Genomic DNA, 19,129 nt, shown 5'->3' with positions numbered 1-19,129 from the left:
ACTGCACAATTGCACTCATTCACACACTAACAAAGTAATACTCAAAATCCTTCAAGCCAGGCTTCAATAGTACATGAAACATGAACTTCCAGATGTTCAAGCTGGATTTAGAAAAGCTAGAGAAACCAGAGATCAAGTTGCCAGTATCCACTGGATCATTGAAAAAGCCAGAGAGTTCCAGAAAAACATGTACTTCTGCTTTATTGACTACACCAAAGCCTTTGACTGTGTGGATCACAACAAACTGTGGAAATTTCTTAAAGAGATGGGAATACTAGACCACCTTACCTGCCTCCTGAGAAATCTGAACGCAGGTCAAGAAGCAATAGTTAGAACCGGACATGGAACAACAGACTTGTTCCAAATCGGGAAAGGAGTACGTCAAGGCTGTATATTGTCACCCTGCCTATTTAACTTACATTCAGAGTACATTATCCTAAATTCTGGGCTGGATGAAGCACAAGCTGGAATCAAGATTGCCAGGAGAAATATCAGTGACCTCAGATATACAGATGACACCACCCTTATGGCAGAAAGGAAAGAAGAACTAAAGAGCCTCTTGAGGAAAGTGAAAGAGGAAATGTTGGCTTAAAACTCAACATTCAGAAAACTAAGATCATGGCATCTGGTCCCATCACTTCATGGCAAATAGATGGGGACACAATGGAAACATTGAGAGACTTTAGTTCTCTGGGCTCCAAAATCACTGCAGATGGTGACTGCAGCCATGAAATTAAAAGATGCTTGTCCCTTGGAAGAAAAACTGTGACCAACCTAGCTGCTGCTGCTGCTAAATCGCTTCAGTCCTGTCCAACTCTGTGCGACCCCATAGACGGCAGCCCACCAGGCTCCGCCATCCCTGGGATTCTCCAGGCAAGAACACTGGAGTGGGTTGCCATTTCCTTCTCCAGTGCATGAAAGTGAAAAGTGAAAGTGAAGTCACTGAGTCGTGTCCAACTCTCAGCCTAGACAGCATATTAAAAAGCAGAGACATTACTTTACCAACAAAGGAAGGTCTATCTAGTCAAAGCTATGGTTTTTCCAGTAGTCATGTACGGATGTGAGAGCTGGATTATAAAGAAAGCTGAGCACTGAAGAACTGATGCTTTTGAACTGTGGTGTTGGAGAAGACTCTTGAGAGTCCCTTGGACTGCAAGGAGATCCAACCAGTCCATCATAAAGGAAATCAGTCCTGGATGTTCATTAGAAGGACTGATGCTGAAGCTGAAGCTCCAATACTTTAGCCACCTGATGTAAAGAACTGACTCATTGGAAAAGACCCTGATGCTGGGAAAGATTGAAGGCTGGAAGAGAAGGGGACAACAGAGGATGAGATGGTTGGATGGCGTCACCGACTCAATGGAAATGAGTTTGAGTAAACTCCAGGAGTTGGCGATGGACAGGGAGGCGTGTCGTGCTGCAGTCCATGGGATCACAAAGAGTCGGGCACAATTGAGCACCTGAACTGAGCTGAACCTGGGCTCAGAGCCCAGCACAGCCCGTGCAGTGGGAAGAACGCACTACAGGAAGCGCAGGCCTGGGTCTCTGTCCAGCTCTTGCCTTGTCAGCTGTGTGTGGTCTTTGATCCTCTGGCAATGTCCCCTTCCAGGCTGTTGAGAGGTGAAAATGATTTGCATGTCATTTTCATGTTACACTTTGTCCCTAGAACACATGTCCTAAGAAGGAGGGCTTTAGGGCATTAGAGGCCGGGGGTCAAGGAGGCCCAAATCCTCCTGCTGTGTCCCTTTCCCACCAGCTCCTGCAAAGTCCCTTAAGGGTCTGTTACTGAGTCCAAGCTCGCTCTGCTTTCCGCATGACTGGCCAGCGAATCTGAGAGACTAGCTGTTGAGGCAAGGAAAATGACTGTTTGGAAAGCCAGCTGACCGAAAAGATGGCAGGCTAACACCTCAAAATAACCACCTTGTCAGGGCCTGGTTACCAGGTTCTTTTATGGATCAGAGGTCGGGGGGTGGGGGCAGGTGAGGAAATAAGGTAAAAAGATGATTCAATCCTTGCAAAAGTCCCCTAGAATGGCTTCAGGCAGGGGAATGTGTTAGTTTGACTTTCTTCCAGTCTTTCACAGGTGGGAGGCTCAGGTTATCTCCCTGGGGCAGGCCATTGTGTACGTTTATAATAACAAAAAAGAGTTAAAGTCACAGAAGCAGATCCAGTGTAAACTTAAAAGTAACCCTTCCCGATTACAGGTCCATCCCACAGGGAGGAGGCTAGATGGAGGCAGATACAGAGATGCTTTCACCCTGGGCTTGCACACAACTGTCCCGTGTCCTCCTTTACCCAGGAGCGGTGGCATCTCCACAAAGAGATGGGAATCTTCTAGACTGATCCCCGCTGTTTGTTGTGCACCCATTAGAGAAAGGATGCTTTAAGAAAACTTTCATTTAAAAAGCTTTCACCACCACCCTCCAAGACAGAGTATGATTACCTTCTTTCAGAGCACAGAGATTCAGAGACGTGAAATCATTTGCCTCCAGACCCTCAGGTCACCAGAGGCAGCCCTGGGATTGAAATCCTGCCTTGCCCGCCTCCCAGAATAGCAGCTCCTTCCACTCTACCGTCTGCCTCAGTGGATGGAGACGATCAGGCAACCAGAGAAAGCCTGGTTGTGTTGGGGTGAGGTCAACACAAATCATAGTCCGTGGGAGGGTCTGCCGTGGGACACGCTCCAGAATTCGTGTCTCCGTGCAGTTCAACGCCCTCAAACTGCCAGATCAAATAAACCTCAGCGGAAGCAGAGACAGAGGCAACTACCGTCCGTCTCTGTAAGATGATGCAGGGAGAGAGAGATGGCTTCGTGGAGGAAGCCAAATGAGACAGGCAGCTCGTGTGATGCGCGGGCCCTCCCTATGGGGACAAGGCCAATCCTGCAGGTCCTCCTCGCTATGGGGAGTATGGGGAGACTGTTCAAAGGACTGATTTCTGCCTATCACTGCAGAAATGCATATAAAGTACAAGAGGATTAGGGGCTTCCCAGGTGGCTCAGTGGTGAAGAACCCACCTGCTAATACAGGAGACTTATGAGATGTGGGTTCGATCCCTGGCTGGGGAAGATCCCCTGGAGGAGGGCATGGCAACCCACTCCAGTATTCTTGCCTGGAGACTCCCCATGGACAGGGGAGTCTGGTGGGCTGCAGTCCATGGGGTCGCAAAGAGTTGGACTCAAGTGACTTAGCACACACATAGGAGAGGGCCACTTAATAACTGTCGCTGTGAGTCTGTAGTGTTCTGCACAGTGACTCTTCACTAACATTTAAACCCCCCAGGAGTGCCCAAGGCCGTGTTGCTCCAGGGAGAGTTGGAGGCAGGGAAGAAGCTGTGATGGGAAGGGGCATGAGGGGCAGGAAGGAGCGTGGTGCCAGCTTCCACGGAGAACACAGATCACGTGACATCAGAGACTGGAAGCTTCTGACAGAGGAACAGGTCAGGGGGGTGGGTTTCGGGGCTGACGCTGAGAATAACACAAACATCAGCCTCCACCTTTGCAGCGGAGTATCAACTGGAAAAAAAAAAGTCACAACCCAAAAGTAGAGTTGTTTTCTTTGGTGGAAAAGTTAAAGCCTCCAAACTTGGGAGGCAGCATCTCAGTAGCCCTGAGAAAACTGCTCCAAGGAGGTGGGAGGTGGAGTCAGGCTATATGCAAGTTTGCAAAAAAGGGAGCAGGCAGTCCGAACATCAAAGAGTATGGTGAGGTAAGGAAAATCAGATATCAAGTTTGTGAATTTCGTGTTCTTCCATTTATGGGGAGATGAAAGCCTCTGGGCTCTCTGAATTCACTCCTTTCGTGTGTGCCTCAGTTATCTGGGGCCAATTCCTGTTTCTTGATTGCTTACATCCTCAATTCCCTGTTCACCTCACAGAATAGACTCAGCGGATGGCTGCTTGCATTCCCCAGAGTTCCTCAGCAATCACCATCGTAGGGGGTGATGGTATCTGCTGGATCACTGGCATCGTGTTCCCTTTGGGGAACCCTCATTCCCATTTACGAAATTGCTGATGGTTGTGACCTTTCTTGCCCATGGATATGGCTGGAAATATTTCATTTCACAACTTCAACTGGGCATGGTCAGAGAGACCACTGACTGTTGAAAAATCCATGCGTTTGGGTGAAGATTAAGAAAGGCTCTAAACTGCTCTCATCCAACCCTGAAGATGTGCTGGGGATCACAGTCACCTTCAACATATAAACAAATCCAGTGGAAACTGAGGCTTTTGGGAAATTTTTGGCTTGTGTCTTGGCCCTAGGAGCTCTAGGAATTAATGCGTTTATCAGGAGTCACTTCTCTACCCTATGGATGAGACAGCAAAGATACAGTCTAAAATTCTAATTTATCAGCTCACTCAGATGAGAGGCAGACACAGACAGGAGTGTCTGTCTTTTATGTGAACATTAAAACCCGTTTTTGCCACCAAATGTATCAGTGCCCACAAGGTCAGATAATTATGTGCAATAGTTTTTACCAGAGTCTGTGTGTATGCTTGATCATGTCCAACTCTTTGCGACCCCGTGGACTGCAGCCTGCCAGACTCCTCTCTCCATGGGATCTCCCAGGCAAGAATACTGGGGTGGGTTGCCATTTCCTCCTCCAGAGAGTCTCTAGATGTGTGTGGTTTTCTATCATTCTGTAAACTGTTTTTTCTAGGAAATGGCTGGGATTGAGGGAACACAAATGATTTATGTTCAGCCTTTTGATACAAAAGTTTGGATCAATGAATAGTGACCATCCTTACCCAGTTCCTAACATCTCCCAGGAAGGGTGTGTGGTTATCCTCTTTTGACCAAGGAGAAGAAGGAATCTCACCTGGACAGAGAAAACTGTCTGAGGTCACACAGGTAGTTCAAGATGGAGCCAGGTCTCCAAACTCCAAATCACTGATTTTCTGATGCCCTGTGAGTGTCTGATGTCATGTGAGTGTCTGTTAAGGTTAGGTTTAACCTCATGTGGCAGAAACCTCAACAGCGACCTAAACACTAGGCCTTCTCTCTCACATGAAGGAAATTGAAAGGGCTGGTACAGTAGCCCCAGGACCACATACCACGGTTTGCAGAAGGCAGCCCTGGTTTATGCCTGATGTCCTAGAAACATTATTAACACTCTCCAAAGTGCCAAGGTTTGGATAATAAACTATAAAATCACTCCAAGTGAGTACGGACACAGTCTCCTTCTAACTTCCTGCTCCAGCATCTGAATAGGTGGCTTTCATCCCATAAGAGTTCTATGTATGGTTATTCAGCGTGAGAGTTGTGGAACTCGTAGGAGCTTCATTCACGTTGTACCCATTATAGATTTAGTTTGACAGTTTTCCAAAAGATGATAGTAAAATGTCTTGTGGATCAGACACCGTCTCTTATTCTCAGAATGTTACCTTGGGAGCTAAAAGCAGTGCTGTCCCAAGAGGGCTGCTGAAGCTGCAGTCATCACATTCACCATCCTGAGAGCAGAAAAGAAGAAGGGCAAAAATGGAATCATACCTCTTTGGTGAAAACCTACTTATAAGGAGAATTCCTGGAAACCCCACCAAGATTTCTATTCTTATCTCATTGCCACACTTAGCTAAGCACATGTTGCTCCCAGTAATGCAGACATTCTTTTAGTAATGGGAGAAGGAAAAAATAAGTCATGACCTTGGCTCATAGTTCCACTTCATCCCTCTGGACTTAGCAGCAAATCTCAGAGACCATCTTGTACCTGAATTTAGTTTAGGGAACAGATGCGTTTCACTGACCCTTCTACCTTCTTTGTCTCTCCTGCTTTATAGATTTGGTTCTACACCAATAGTATCTTTGGAAAAGCTGGAATCACTCCAGAAAAGATCCCATACATCACCTTGAGCACAGGTGGCATTGAGACTCTGGCTTCCATCTTCTCTGTAAGTAAACCGAGGGTTATTCCTGCGAACATCATGGGGTTTAAACAGCGCTGTGGGAACCCCCAGGGGACAAACCAGCCTGTCTTTAAAGGAATATTCCCTTTGTCTCTCCAAAGGTATCTGAATTTGGGGAGTTTATCATGCAGTTATCACTGATGTTTCAGCCATCTACAGAACATTCTTATCTACATCTTGTTTCCCTATTGTCTTCTTTTTAATAAGTAACTCCTTTCTTTGAACTCTCACCTAGTACCAAATGACACACTGTGATGGGCACCCTGAGAAGAGGGCCATAGCTCCCTGGGAGACCAGATTAGAGTCTGTACAAACCCAAATTCTGTTACCATGACTTTAAAACTATCAGCTATCATCACCACCCCCAAACATGTAGGAGTTTGCCAGGCAAAGAAAGGAGAAAGGATACTTCAGTCCATCGGTTCAAGAGGGAAGCTTTAATGATAAGCCACAATGTTCAAAAGAAGAGAGACATAGAGCTCATCACTCTTTCTCAACTTGAGTGTGTAAAATAAACACTGAGGGGAAAATAAAACCTTAGGGGTTTCAGAATCTAGCAGCAATTGCACAGGTTTTGCAATCAGACCAAACCAGAATTGAATCCTGGCTCTGGAACTTCTTGACTGTGTGGTGTTGGACAATGCATTCCACCTCTCTGTTCTTCAGTTTCCCCCTTTATGAGCTATTCCTTTCTCTCTACCTTGACCTTGATGAAGTAGCTCATTTATTTCCACTTGTGCTCACTGATTTGCGCTGCCAAGATTGATGCCAGTGCCAACAGGCAGAGGCTTCTAATTGTATTCCTGCCTCATTTTCAAAAGAACAGTTTAATTTGCTCCTTGCTCTTAATGGAGCATTCTAACAAGATGCTTTTAAAACGCATGTCATGAAATTGTTGAGACCCGATGCTTGTCCCCTTTTTCCACTCACGGTCTTTTTGTTAGGAAAACATAACTTGATGTTTCACAACCTGGAAGTTTCGCAGAACTCTTGTCTCAAATTACAGACTGCATGCAATTGTCATTAGTAATTTTTAACATTGATCAGCAAGAAAGCACAGTCAGCCTGGAATGAAAGTGATGGGAAAATTACAGGGTTTGTTTTTTGTGGGTTTTTGTGTATTTTGTTGCTATAAGAAATCAACATGAGCTCATTAGAGTAAATTCATAAAATACAGAAAATAGAAACAAAGAAGAAATACCTACAATCATACTACCCAGGTAAGTTTGGCAAAATTTCTTTTGTTCTCTAGACATAGACAGCTGTATTAATCTTACTCAGTATAATGCTATCTTTAGCTCAAAATTGCTAATTATTAGAGAGATGCAAATCAAAATTACAATGAGGTATCATTTCACACCAATCAGAATGATCATCATTAAAAAGTCTAAAAATAACAGTTGCTGGAAGGGGTTTGGAGAAAAAGGAACCCTCCTACACTGTTAATGAGGATGCAGATTGTTGCAGCCACTGTGGAGAACAGTATGGAGTTTCCTTAAAAAGCTAAAACTGGAGTTGCCTCTGATCCAGCAACCCACTCCTGAGCAGATCGTCAGAGAAAACTGAATAATAATAATTCAAAACGATACATGCGCCCCAGTGTTGGTAGCAGCACTGTTAACAATAGCCAGGACATAGAACCAACCTAAATGTCCATCCACATAGGAATGGATAAAGAAGATGTGGTGTATGTATATATATACAATGGAATATTACTTGGCCATAAAAAAGAATGAAATAATGCCATTTGTAGCAACATGGATGGACTTAGAGATTATCATTCTAAGTGAAGTAAGTCAGGCAAATACATTATGATATCACTTATATGTAGAGTCTAAAATATGACACAAATTAACTAATTTACAAAACAAAATAGACTCACAAGCATAGAAAACAAATTTACAGTTTTCAAAGGGGAAAGGTGTGCGAGGAGGGACAAAGTAGGAGTTTAGGATTAGAAGACACATGCTGATATATATAAAATAAACAATAAAGTCCTACTGTACAGCACAGGGAACTATATTCAACATCCTGTAATAGCCTATGATGGAAAAGAGTATGAAAAAGTGTACATATATATAAATATATACATATAACTGATTCACTTTGCTATATACCACAAACCAAATAGGAAAAGGAGTGCACCAAGGCTGTATATTGTCACCCTGCTTATTTAACTTACACACAGAGTACATCATGAGAAATGCTAGACTGGAAGAAACACAAGTTGGAATCAAGATTGCCAGGAGAAATATCAATAACCTCAGATATGCAGATGACACCACCCTTATGGCAGAAAGTGAAGAGGAACTAAAAAGCCTCTTGATGAAAGTGAAAGAGGAGAGTGAAAAAGTTGGCTTAAAGCTCAACATTCAGAAAACGAAGATCATGGCATCTGGTCCCATCACTCCATGGGAAATAGATGGGGAAACAGTGGAAACAGTGGCAGACTTTATTTTGGGGGGCTCCCAAATCACTGCAGATGGTGACTGCAGCCATGAAATTAAAAGACGCTTACTCCTTGGAAGAAAAGTTATGACCAACCTAGATAGCATATTCAAAAGCAGAGACATTACTTTGCCGACTAAGGTCTGTCTAGTCAAGGCTATGGTTTTTCCAGTGGTCATGTATGTATGTGAGAGTTGGACTGTGAAGAAAGCTGAGCACCAAAGAATTGATGCTTTTGAAGTGTGGTGTTGGAGAAGACTCTTGAGAGTCCCTTGGACTGCAAGAATATCCAACCGGTCCATTCTGAAGGAGATCAGCCCTGGGATTTCTTTGGAAGGAATGATGCTAAAGCTGAAACTCCAGTACTTTGGCCACCTTAAGAGTTGACTCATTGGAAAAGACTCTGATGCTGGGAAGGATTGGGGGCAGGAGGAGAAGGGGACGACTGAGGATGAGATGGCTGGATGGCATCACCGACTCGATGGACGTGAGTCTGAGTGAACTCTGGGAGTTGGTGATGGACAGGGAGGCTTGGCGTGCTATGGTTCATGGGGTCGCAAAGAGTCGGACACGACTGAGCGACTGAACTGTACTGAACTGAACACAAACTGTAAATCAACTATAGTTTAAAAACTCCTATCTTTAGACTAATTTTAATTCTGCTTTTTGTTCACCTAAACTTATGTCCAAATAATTTTCCATTTTATTATTTATTATTTGAGTAAATTTTTATTGATGGTGATGGTTTAGTCACCAAGTCTTATCTGACTCTTGTGACCCGGTGAACTGTAGCCCGCCAGGCTCCTCTGTTCATGGGATTTCCCAGGCAAGAATACTGGAGAGAGTTGCCGTTTCCTTCTCCAGGAGATCTTCCCGACCCAGGGATCAAACCCAGGTCTCCTGCATTGCAGGCGATTCTGAGCCACCAGTGAAATTTTTATTGAAGTAGGGGTTGCTAAGAGTTGGACACAACTGAGCGACTTCACTTTGACTTTTCACTTTCATGCACTGGAGAAGGAAATGGCAACCCACTCCAGTATTCTTGCCTAGAGAATCCCAGGGACGGGGGAGACCGGTGGGCTGCCGTCTATGGGGTCGCACAGAGTCGGACATGACTGAAGCGACTTAGCAGCAGCAGCAGCAGCATGACACATATACAGAAAAAGTATGCAGATTGTTGCCCCCTCTGAATTAACACTAGTTGTGAAAGCTGTATCATTCTTCAAGAATTGGCTCTAAAGCTGTATCCTTAACCGTTGTCTATGGGGTGAGGTTGTTGAGTGTCTCTGCTCAAATGGCAGAGCCACGCTGCCCAGAATCTGATCCCAGCTCTACCCCTTTTAAACTGCATGATCCCAGTAAGATATTCAACAGCTCTGTGACTCAGTTTCCCCATTTCTATAATAAGGACACCATCCCCGCCTCATAGGGAAGGAATGAGGATTAAACAAGTGGGCACATGCTTAGTGATGCACACGGTGCCTGGCACGTGATGTAACTCAGTGAGTGTGAACTATTCTAGTTCTGGCTAGGTAGGTTCCCATTGTTTGTCACTTTAAATAAGGCTGTAGTGGACATTCTTGCAGAGAGCAGGACTTTTCAGGGTCTCTCGCAATCTTTCCGTAGCTGAGGAAGCCAGTTCAGTTCAGTTCATTCGCTCAGTTGTGTCCAGCTCTTTGCAACCCCATGGACTAGAGCACACCAGGCTTCCCTGTCCGTCACCAACTCCCAGAGCTTGTTCAAACTCATGTCCATCGAGTCGGTGATGCCATCCAACCATCTGAGGAAACCAAGACCAGAAGAAATTACTTAGGATCCCAGGATCCCACAGCAGTAGGTCAGAACCTGAGGGCGTGGGGAGCACTAACATCTAAGGCCTCTCTCTTCCCAAGACCCTGAGTGCTTTACCTGAGGTCTCAGGAAGGTCCACGTCAATCCTGGCAGTCCAGTGACTGTTTGAAAAAGGAGCCAACAGAGGGCGCGGTGATGCTTCCAGCCTCCATCTCTCTGATCCCTGGCTTCTGGCGCCCACTCTCTGGCTGGCAGATCATCCTTAGTAGAGCCGACAGCCTTTGATGAAGTCCTTCTTATGAGGATTAGTCCCAGGAAGGAGGAAAATGACTTTGCCCTCCTGAGAGAAAGAGAGGACTTTTCTAAGATCAGAGCTAGGGGTCACAGCCTCTGAAGAGTCTGCCCGCTTCTCCAAGTGTGGATTTTGATGGGCCACAGTCATTTGGATCTTGAACATTCCAGAGGAGCGGGCATCTCGGTGAGGGCCCGGAGCAGGGACGTTGGCTTCATAGTGTTGGCGGTGCATGTGTGCGTGCTGAGTCGCTTCAGTTGTATCTGACTGTAGCCCGCCAGGCTCCTCTGTCCAAGGGATCCTCCAGGCAAGAGTACTGGAGTGGGGTCGCCATGCCCTCCTCCAGGGGATCTTCCCAACCCAGGGGCTGAAACCAGATCTGCTGCATCTCCTGAATTAGCAGGCGGGTTCTTCCACTAGCACCACCTGGGAAGCCCAGGTGTTGCTGAAAGTGAAAGTCGCTCAGTCGTGTCCGACTGTTTGCCACCCCATGGACTTCCACAGTCCATGGAATTCTCCAAGCCAGAATACTGGAGTGGGTAGCCTTTTCCTTCTCCAGGGGATCTTCCCAACCCAGGGATTGAACCCAGGTCTCCTTCTTTGCAGGCATCTTTACCAGCTGAGCCACAAGGGAAGCCCAAGAATGCTGGAGTGGGTAGCCTATCCCTTCTCCAGGGGATCTTCCCGACCCAGGAATCAAACCAGGGTCTCCTGCATTGCAGGCGGATTCTTTACCAACTGAGCTATCAGGGAAGCCCCAGGTGTTGGTGGACTTACTCATTCTTGAGTGGCTTATATCATGCTTGTGCTTCAGAGTCACCAGTAACATTATTGTGACCTAAGGAGAAAGACATAGAAACAGACATGTGCCACGTATAGCACTGGGATGAGCTCTCCTTTGAGTGATTCCAGGAGGACTTCCTGGAGGAGGGACCTAAGAGCTGAAGGGCCCTCGGGAGTTAGCCAGGTGAAGGGCAACCTGCCCCATGGCCTTGTGTCCAAGCTCCCAATCTGCGCTCCCTCCTAGTTTATCTTCTAGGAGAGTTGAAGATGCAGACTAGTTCATTGGAAGCAGTCCTAAAAATGGTAGCATTTACACTAATCCTTGGAAATATCATGAGATTAAATTCAGCATGAGGCTGGGAGTCTGTAATGGAACAATGTGTCGGGGGAGAAAGAGTTTGGGCTCTAGGGCCTGTGGCTCTGAATTCAAATCCTAATCATCTTTTTACCAGCTGAGTGGTTTGAAGGAAATTGCCCAAGATCTCTGAATTTCTTTACTCATCTTTAAATTGGGTACATAAACATGCCCACCCGTGGAAGGCAGAATATCGACTCCCCAAGTGTCCACTTCCTAATTCCTGGAAACACACATAGGCTATTTTACATGGCAAAAGAGGTTTTGCAAATGTGATGAAGTCAAAGGTTTAGGATGGGGAGGTTATTTGCAAATGTGATGAAGTCAAAGGTTTAGGATGGGGAGGTTATCCTGGATTATCCGGTAGGTCCAGGGTAATCACAGGCGTCCTTATAAGAGAAGCAGGAGAGCTGTAATCAGAGAAGGAAATGCGATAGTGTAGCGGAGGTGGTGTAATGTTGGCTCTGAAGATGGTGGGAGGGGCCGCAAGCCAAGGAGTGCAGGCGGCCTTGAGAAGCTGGGGAAGGCGAAGAACAGATCCAGAAGGGACACAGCCCTGCCGACAACTGACTTTTTAAAAAATAATTTTATTTCTCTGTTTATTTCTGACTGCGCTGGTTCCTCATTGCTGTCGACAGGCTTTTTCTCTAGTTGCAAAGAGCAGGGGCTACTTGTTTCAGTGCCAGTGATTCTCCGGAGAAGGCAATGGCACCCCGCTCCAGTGCTCTTGCCTGGAAAATCCTATGGGTGGAGGAGCCTGGTAGGCTGAGTCCATGGGGTCGCACAGAGTCAGACACGACTGAGCGACTTCACTTTCACTTTTCACTGTCATGCACTGGAGACGGAAATGGCAACCCACTCCAGGGTTCTTGCCTGGAGAATCCCAGGGACAGCAGAACCTGGTGGGGTGCTGTCTATGGGGTTGCACAGAGTTGGACACGACTGAAGCAACTTAGCAGCAGCAGCAGCTTCTCATTGTGGTGGCTTCTTTTGTCGTGAAGCATAGGCTCTAGGGCACACAGGCTTCAGTAGTTGAGGCACCTGGGCTCAAAAGTTGCTGTTCCCAGGCTCTAGAAAGTGAAGTTGCTCAACTGTGTCCAACTCTTTGCAACCCCATGGACTGTAGCCTACCAGGCTCCTCTGTCCATGGAATTTTCCAGGCAAGAGTACTGGAGTGGGTTGCCATTTCCTTCTTCTCCAGGGAATCTTCCTGACCCAGGGATCGAACCCGGGTCTTCCTCGTTGCAGGCAGACGCTTTACCATCTGAGCCACCAGGGCTCTAGAGCACAGCTCAGTAGTTGTGGGGCATGGGCTTAGTTTCACTGTGGCACATGGGATCTTCCTGGCCCGGTGATCAAACCTGCAACAACCGACTTTCGCTCCATGAGACCTGTTTTAGACTTGTGACCCCCAGAACTGTGAGAGACTATATATATGTTTCTTTAAACCACTAAGTTTGTGGTAAATTTTTATAGCAGCCACAGAAAACTAATGCACCACCTTACAAAATTTGTCATAGAAACAAAACCCAAAGTATATGAAAGTCTACTGAGTGGTCCTGACAGTCAGGATTCAGACATCTTTAGCCCCTTCCCTGGTGGCTCACATGATAAAGAATTTGCCTGCAAATTCTTTGGGAGACCCAGGTTCAATCCCTGGACCAGGAAGATCCCCTGGAGAATGGAATGGCAACCCACTCCAGGGTTCTTGCCTGGAAAATTCCATGGACAGAGGAGCCTGGTAGGCTGCAGTCCATGAGGCCACAAAGAGTCAGACATGACTGAGCGACTAACGCTTGCCCCTTTCCAAGTTCTTATTACCTTGTTTCCAAATATATACTTACTATTCCTCCAACCCTGGGCAGTAATTGCCTATCAAAAGGACTTGCCAAGTTTTTTTTTTTTTTTTCTCCTTTCTTCTCACTGAGATTTTTGAGTCTATTAAAATGGCTTTGGGCCCTAAAAACACCAAGAAAGACATTTTTGTTCATTTGATCTGCAATTAATTTCAGCTCCTGGCATTGCCAGTCAGCTTGGGCAGCTGTAAATAACTGCCATCTTGCAGAAAGAGCTGGTTTTCCAAATTGCTCTTCTTGACCCAGCATTAACTCTCTGATGAGTGAAGGTCCATGGAGTGTCACTCTGGCCACGCGAGCCTGAGGGTCCGCTGCCACGTTGCCGGCTTGTGGAATTCGAGACATTCCATTAAGGGATGCATTTTAAATCAGGGGAAGCAGAATTCACATAAACCACTCTTACTCCTTCCTCAGTAAGCGTTTGCAATTGTCAGGGAATGGACTATGTCATCAACCTGAAGTTAAAAAGAAATCTACTGATTTCCACCACCCACTCTGCTTCCCAGCAAGTCTCACAATTTCATCATCAAAACCTTGAGTGTTTCCTTCAGTCTCAAGCCCCAGATCAACTGCATGTTAGAGGAGAGAGTGGGTGGAAGTGATGATGCAGTGTGATGTGGTCCCCAGGCCCTGCACTTACCAGCTGGCTGACCTTGGGCCCATTATTTAGCCTCTCTGGGCACCAGTTTTCTCTTGGAGTAAGTGGTGGGGTGAGAACAAATCCTAATCTAAACAGGTTTATCCTGAGAATCATACAGTAATTCACAGTGTTTGGCATGGAGCAGGCACTCAATAAATGCTCATTATCGTTATAGTCTGAACTGTGTCCTCTGAAAATTCATAGCATGCAGTTCTAACCCCTAGTACTTTAGAATGTGACCTGACTTGGAAAGAGGGTCATTTTGGATGTAATTGATGGAGCTCATACTGGAGCCAGGTAGACCCCTCATCCCATGTGCAGGGGGCATGAGTTCGATCCCTGGTTGGAGAACAAAGGTCCCACATGCCACGTGGCTGTAAAGTGAAAACAAAACAACATTGCCGGCAGAGGGAGCTGCCAGAAGGAAGGCCTGCATCAGTCAGACCCCGGCAGGAGAGGGCCAACCCAGCCCAGTGAACAAGAGGGCCCGGAGGGCAGATTAACTCAGGATGGACAGGTCTGTAGGGTTAGGGGACAGCTCATCAGGACCCAGCAGCCGCAATGTGCTGGTAGGATGGGAACCAAGGGGCCAGCACCTGGTCCCACTCCCTTCCTCCTTCTGATTTCTTATAGGAGCCGTATTTGCTGACACCCTCTGAATTTCCCTGGTGGCTCAGACGGTAAAGCGTCTGCCTACAATGCAGGAGACCCAGGTTCAATCCCTGGGTCAAGAAGATCCTCTGGAGAAGAGAGTGGCAACCCACTCCAGTACTCTTACTTGGAAAATCCCATGGACAGAGGAGCATGGTAGGGCCATGGGGTTGCAAACAATTGGACACGACTGAGCAACTTCACTTTTTCTGGAGGCAGAGGGCAAGGGGGCTGCTGATCTGATCTTGCTGGTGTTCCTCCAGGACACGTGGATCTGGAGAGGCGGGTGGAGTGGTCTAGAGTGGGCTTTGTGCAGGTGCAGGAGTGTGTCTGCAAGTTAAAGGGACAGCTTGGGGGGCTGGAGGGGCTGGAGGGAGTGCAGCCAAGGGTGTCGAAGCAGGGTGTCTTGTTGCATTTTAGAAGGACCTCTCTGGCCACTGTAAACAGATGTGAGCAGGGGTGGTGAGGACAGAAGCAGGGAGAGCGTGAGGAGGCTTGAAGAGAGGCTGCTTTGCCCAGTGATTCATCAGACTGAAGGTGCTCTATGGCTGGCCTCAAAGCTGAGTTCATTCAATCCTCCCTGACATGGGGAGACTCTTCCATCAATGAAGAACGATTCTGCAGTATTTCTTTGGGCCACAGCTTGGCAGGAAGAAACAACCCCCCACTTCCACTAAAAAGACTAAGTCACCAGTTTATGTAACAAAGATTTCAGAAGCTTAGCAGAGGAAGGAGCCTCATCAACCAAAATCAAACCATGCTTCTCATTCGGCCCCCAAGCTCCCTGGAAGATGCTGCCCTGGGTGCCATCCAAGTGGGCAGCACCCACTAGAGCTGAGAAGGTAAAATTCTGGCTAAGCAGCTTTTCATATCTGGTGCTTACATCATCATTCAAGAAGCACTGACATAATCTACTGCCTGGTGAGAAGAATGCCTGTGGACATGGGGACCCTCACATTCTGAGAGCTCCTCCTCATGGGAGGGAGCATTGGAAGGGGAGCCAGGAAGCGGGGTGCAGAGTGAGGGCCCAGCATCCCCAAGCAGGTGAGTAGTTTTGCACCAGGAGCCCATTTCTCCAAAGTATGCCTCCCAGCTGGGAAGCCCCGGGGGCTTAGCGGTCAAGAATTCTCCTGCAACACAGGAGACGCAGGTTCAGTCCCTGGGTCGGGAAGATCCCCTGGAGGAGGGCATGGCTACTCATTCCAGTATTCCTGCCTGGGAAATCCCGTGAACAGAGGAGCCTAGAGGGCTACAGCCCATGGGGTTGCAAAGAGTTGGACACAGCTTAGCAATCAAAAAACAATAACAAACCCACTCTCAACTCTTGATACCTTTTATCAGGTGGCTCTGTTTCTGAGTTTGGCCGAGGGCGTTCTCTGAAACCCACCTGCTGAGTGCCTAAAGCTTTATTTCCCACCAAACCTCTTCTGATTCCCTCCCCATCACTCCAGTAGCTTCCTTGGGCTCCCCCATATCTGGGTTTTCCCACAGCGTCCCCCATCCAAGGGAGGAAGGCAGGGGTCCCAGGCTCCAGATGTGGGAGCACTGACTCCCAAGTCTGCTGGCCAGTCTGTCTTTCTCAACTCCTTTATGAGCTATTTTTTCCCCGTTTGCCCAAAGTTGAGAATGGTTTAAGTTATGATCATAAACCTCTTAAGATTTATCACATTTTACTTTCCCAAGAGAGGCAGGAGGGAGGGACGTATTCCCCTTAGAAGCTACAGAAGCTCTGGCCTGGAGCCATTTCTAAAGTGACTCAAGAGGAGAAGGTCCTCCCAGGACTTTAAACCTGGAGAAGCCTGGTCTGCTGGCAACCTCTGCTGCCATTCGAGTGGGTTCCCATCCAAGTCTGATTTTGCCCTTTGCTTGAAATGTCTCATGACCACTTGAATTTATTATACTTAAGGGTCATTTGACCACCCTGGAATAACAATCATTTTGAAAGTTACTTTCTTCATTTCTCATACCTTTGGCCCAAACAGAGATACATGTCTCACAAACATTCAACTTTGAAATAGAAATTTTCAAACAAAGGGCTTCCCTTGTGGCTCAGCTGATAAAGAATCCACCTACAATGTGGGAAGCCTGGGTTCGATCCCCATGTTGGGAAAATCTCCTGGAGAAGAGAAAGGCTACCCACTCCAGTATTCTGGCCTGGAGAATTCTATGGACTATATAGTCCATGGGGTTGCAAAGAGTTGGACACGACTGGTGACTTTCATTTTTCCAAACAAAATTTATGTTTCAGTGAATTATTTTTAACATGCAATTTAGAGAGAGCCTTTTTCAAGTAGAAAATGATTTCTGTGACCCTGTCTTCTGAACATGGACTTAAACTCGGAGATAACCAGGGTCTCTGCTTCTTTTCACACTGAGATTTGTGAAGGCAAAGATTAGGTTAGCACTTGCATATTTAAAACAGAAGTACTAGCAGTTAAAACTAATATGGAAATTTGACATTTTTTCTCATGCAGTGTGTTGGCTTTCCTTTCTTGGCAAGAAAGCTGAGTCAGCAGTAATAACAAACACATCCTGTGTTCCTTTCTCCCATCCTTCCATAACTAAAGCCTAACCAATAATCCAGCTTCTGTCTAAAGCATCACTAATTGTTGGTGTGGCAAGGGCTCCTCAGGGACCCCCACCATCCCCAAGTGTCAAGATCAAGGACAACCATTTGGGATACTGGGGTGCTGGCCTCTGTCTGGGAGGCATCTTTGTTCAGGTCGTGTGCGTGTGTGTGCGCGTGTGTGTATGTGTGTGTGTGTGTGTGTGTGTGACACAGCAGGTTTGAAGAAATGACGACAGTTTTGTCAAGCTGAATTTCTGCAGCCCCGGTCTGCATGAATTCCCCTAAGCTAAGAGCCAGTCTATAATAAGCACCCAGTACATAGTTGCTTAATTGAGTGAGACTCAATTACAGCCATTTGGGAAAGGAGCATCTGCTAAGTAGATGGAGCGCTTTGCCTCTGGCTGGGATCCACATCCTCTGCCCCTGGCAGTCAGATCAAGTGCTCTGAAGGAGATGGAGACCCTGGCAACAGCTCTTCCTCTCTCTGAAGCCCTGCACACAGTCAGTGCACATGGCTGCTCAGGAGCAGGAAGTCAGGCCAGGCAAAGGCTGAGTCTGCAGGACCCAGCAGAATCAGAAAGGGCCCGGCCTGGAATAGGACAGAAAGAACACGGTGTATTTATATGTGTGCTCAATCACGTCGGGCTCTTTGTGACCCCGTAGACTGTAGCCCGCCAGGCTCCTCTATCCATGGGATTCTCCATGCAAGAATACTGGAGTGGGTTGCCATGCCCTCCTCCAGGGGATCTTTCCAACCCGGGGAATCGAACCCATGTCTCTGGCATCTCCTGCATTGGCAGGCGTATTCTTTGCCATTGAGTCCACTGAGTGAACTTTTACCAGGCTCTGCCAACCCTGAAATGTCAGGAATTCTACCAACTGCTGAGTTCTTCAAACCCTAAACACTTAGCTGCAAACAGGAGACACAATATAGACAGACTGACCTGTAAAATTCGTATAAAGTAATGTTAAGTGAAGGGCTTCCCTAGTGGCTCAGTGGTAAAGAATCCACCTATAATGAAGGAGCTGCAGGTTCAGTCCCTGGGTTGGAAAGATCCCCTGGAGGAGGGCACGGCAACCCACTCCAGTATTCTTGCGTGGAGAATCCCATAGATAGAGGAGTCTGGCAGGCTACAGTCCATAGGGTCACAAAGAGTCTGACATGACTGAAGCAACTGAGCATGCACGATGTATATGAAATACTGTAAAGACACATTAAGTCAGATTTGAAAGCCTTGATTGAGTCACATTTGAAATAAATGAAACTTCACTGTTATTGTTCAGTCACTCAGTCGTGTCTGACTCTGCGACCCTGTGGACTGTAGCGACCCTGTGGACTGTAGCATGCCAGGCTTCCCTGTCCTTTAGGCTCTCTTTTCCTTCCCTCCACCCTTTCCTTCTTTCTTCATTTGCTTATTTAACAGATAATATGCTAAGCCCCGCTCTCCATCAGACCTGAGCTCCCTGTATGTGTTTGCTACAGCTGCATAACAAAGTACCACAAACTGAGTGGCTTAGACACAGACCTCTCACCTTTCTGGAGGGTGTTCATTGGAAGGACTGATGTTGAAGCTGAAACTCCAATATTTGGCCACCTGATGGGAAGAGCTGACTCATTTGAAAAGACCCTGATGTTGGGAAAGATTGAAGGCAGGAGGAGAAGGGGACGACAGAGGATGAGATGGTTGGATGGCATCACCGCATCAATGGACATGAGTTTGGGTAAACTCCAGGAGTTGATGATGGACAGGGAGGCCTGGCATGCTGCAGTTCATGGAGTCACAAAGAGTCGGACACAACTGAGCAACTGAACTGAACTGAATGGAACTGAAGTCTGAAACAA

At 46.9% G+C, this 19,129-nt stretch overlaps 1 protein-coding gene across 1 annotated transcript in view; it reads left to right on the top strand.

Annotated features, from left to right (window-relative positions):
• SLC2A9 (solute carrier family 2 member 9) overlaps positions 1-19,129 on the top strand; it is a 219,957-nt gene that overhangs the window by 115,764 nt on the left and 85,064 nt on the right. Inside the window, exon 8 of the mRNA XM_069595056.1 lies at positions 5,776-5,886. Coding sequence (XP_069451157.1) covers positions 5,776-5,886 — 111 coding nt within the window. The remainder of the gene's footprint in view (positions 1-5,775; positions 5,887-19,129) is intronic.

The sequence above is a fragment of the Ovis canadensis genome, chromosome 6 (assembly GCF_042477335.2).
Source record: "Ovis canadensis isolate MfBH-ARS-UI-01 breed Bighorn chromosome 6, ARS-UI_OviCan_v2, whole genome shotgun sequence".
Classification (NCBI taxonomy): domain Eukaryota; kingdom Metazoa; phylum Chordata; class Mammalia; order Artiodactyla; family Bovidae; genus Ovis; species Ovis canadensis.
This window is presented reverse-complemented; position numbering and strand designations above follow the sequence as displayed.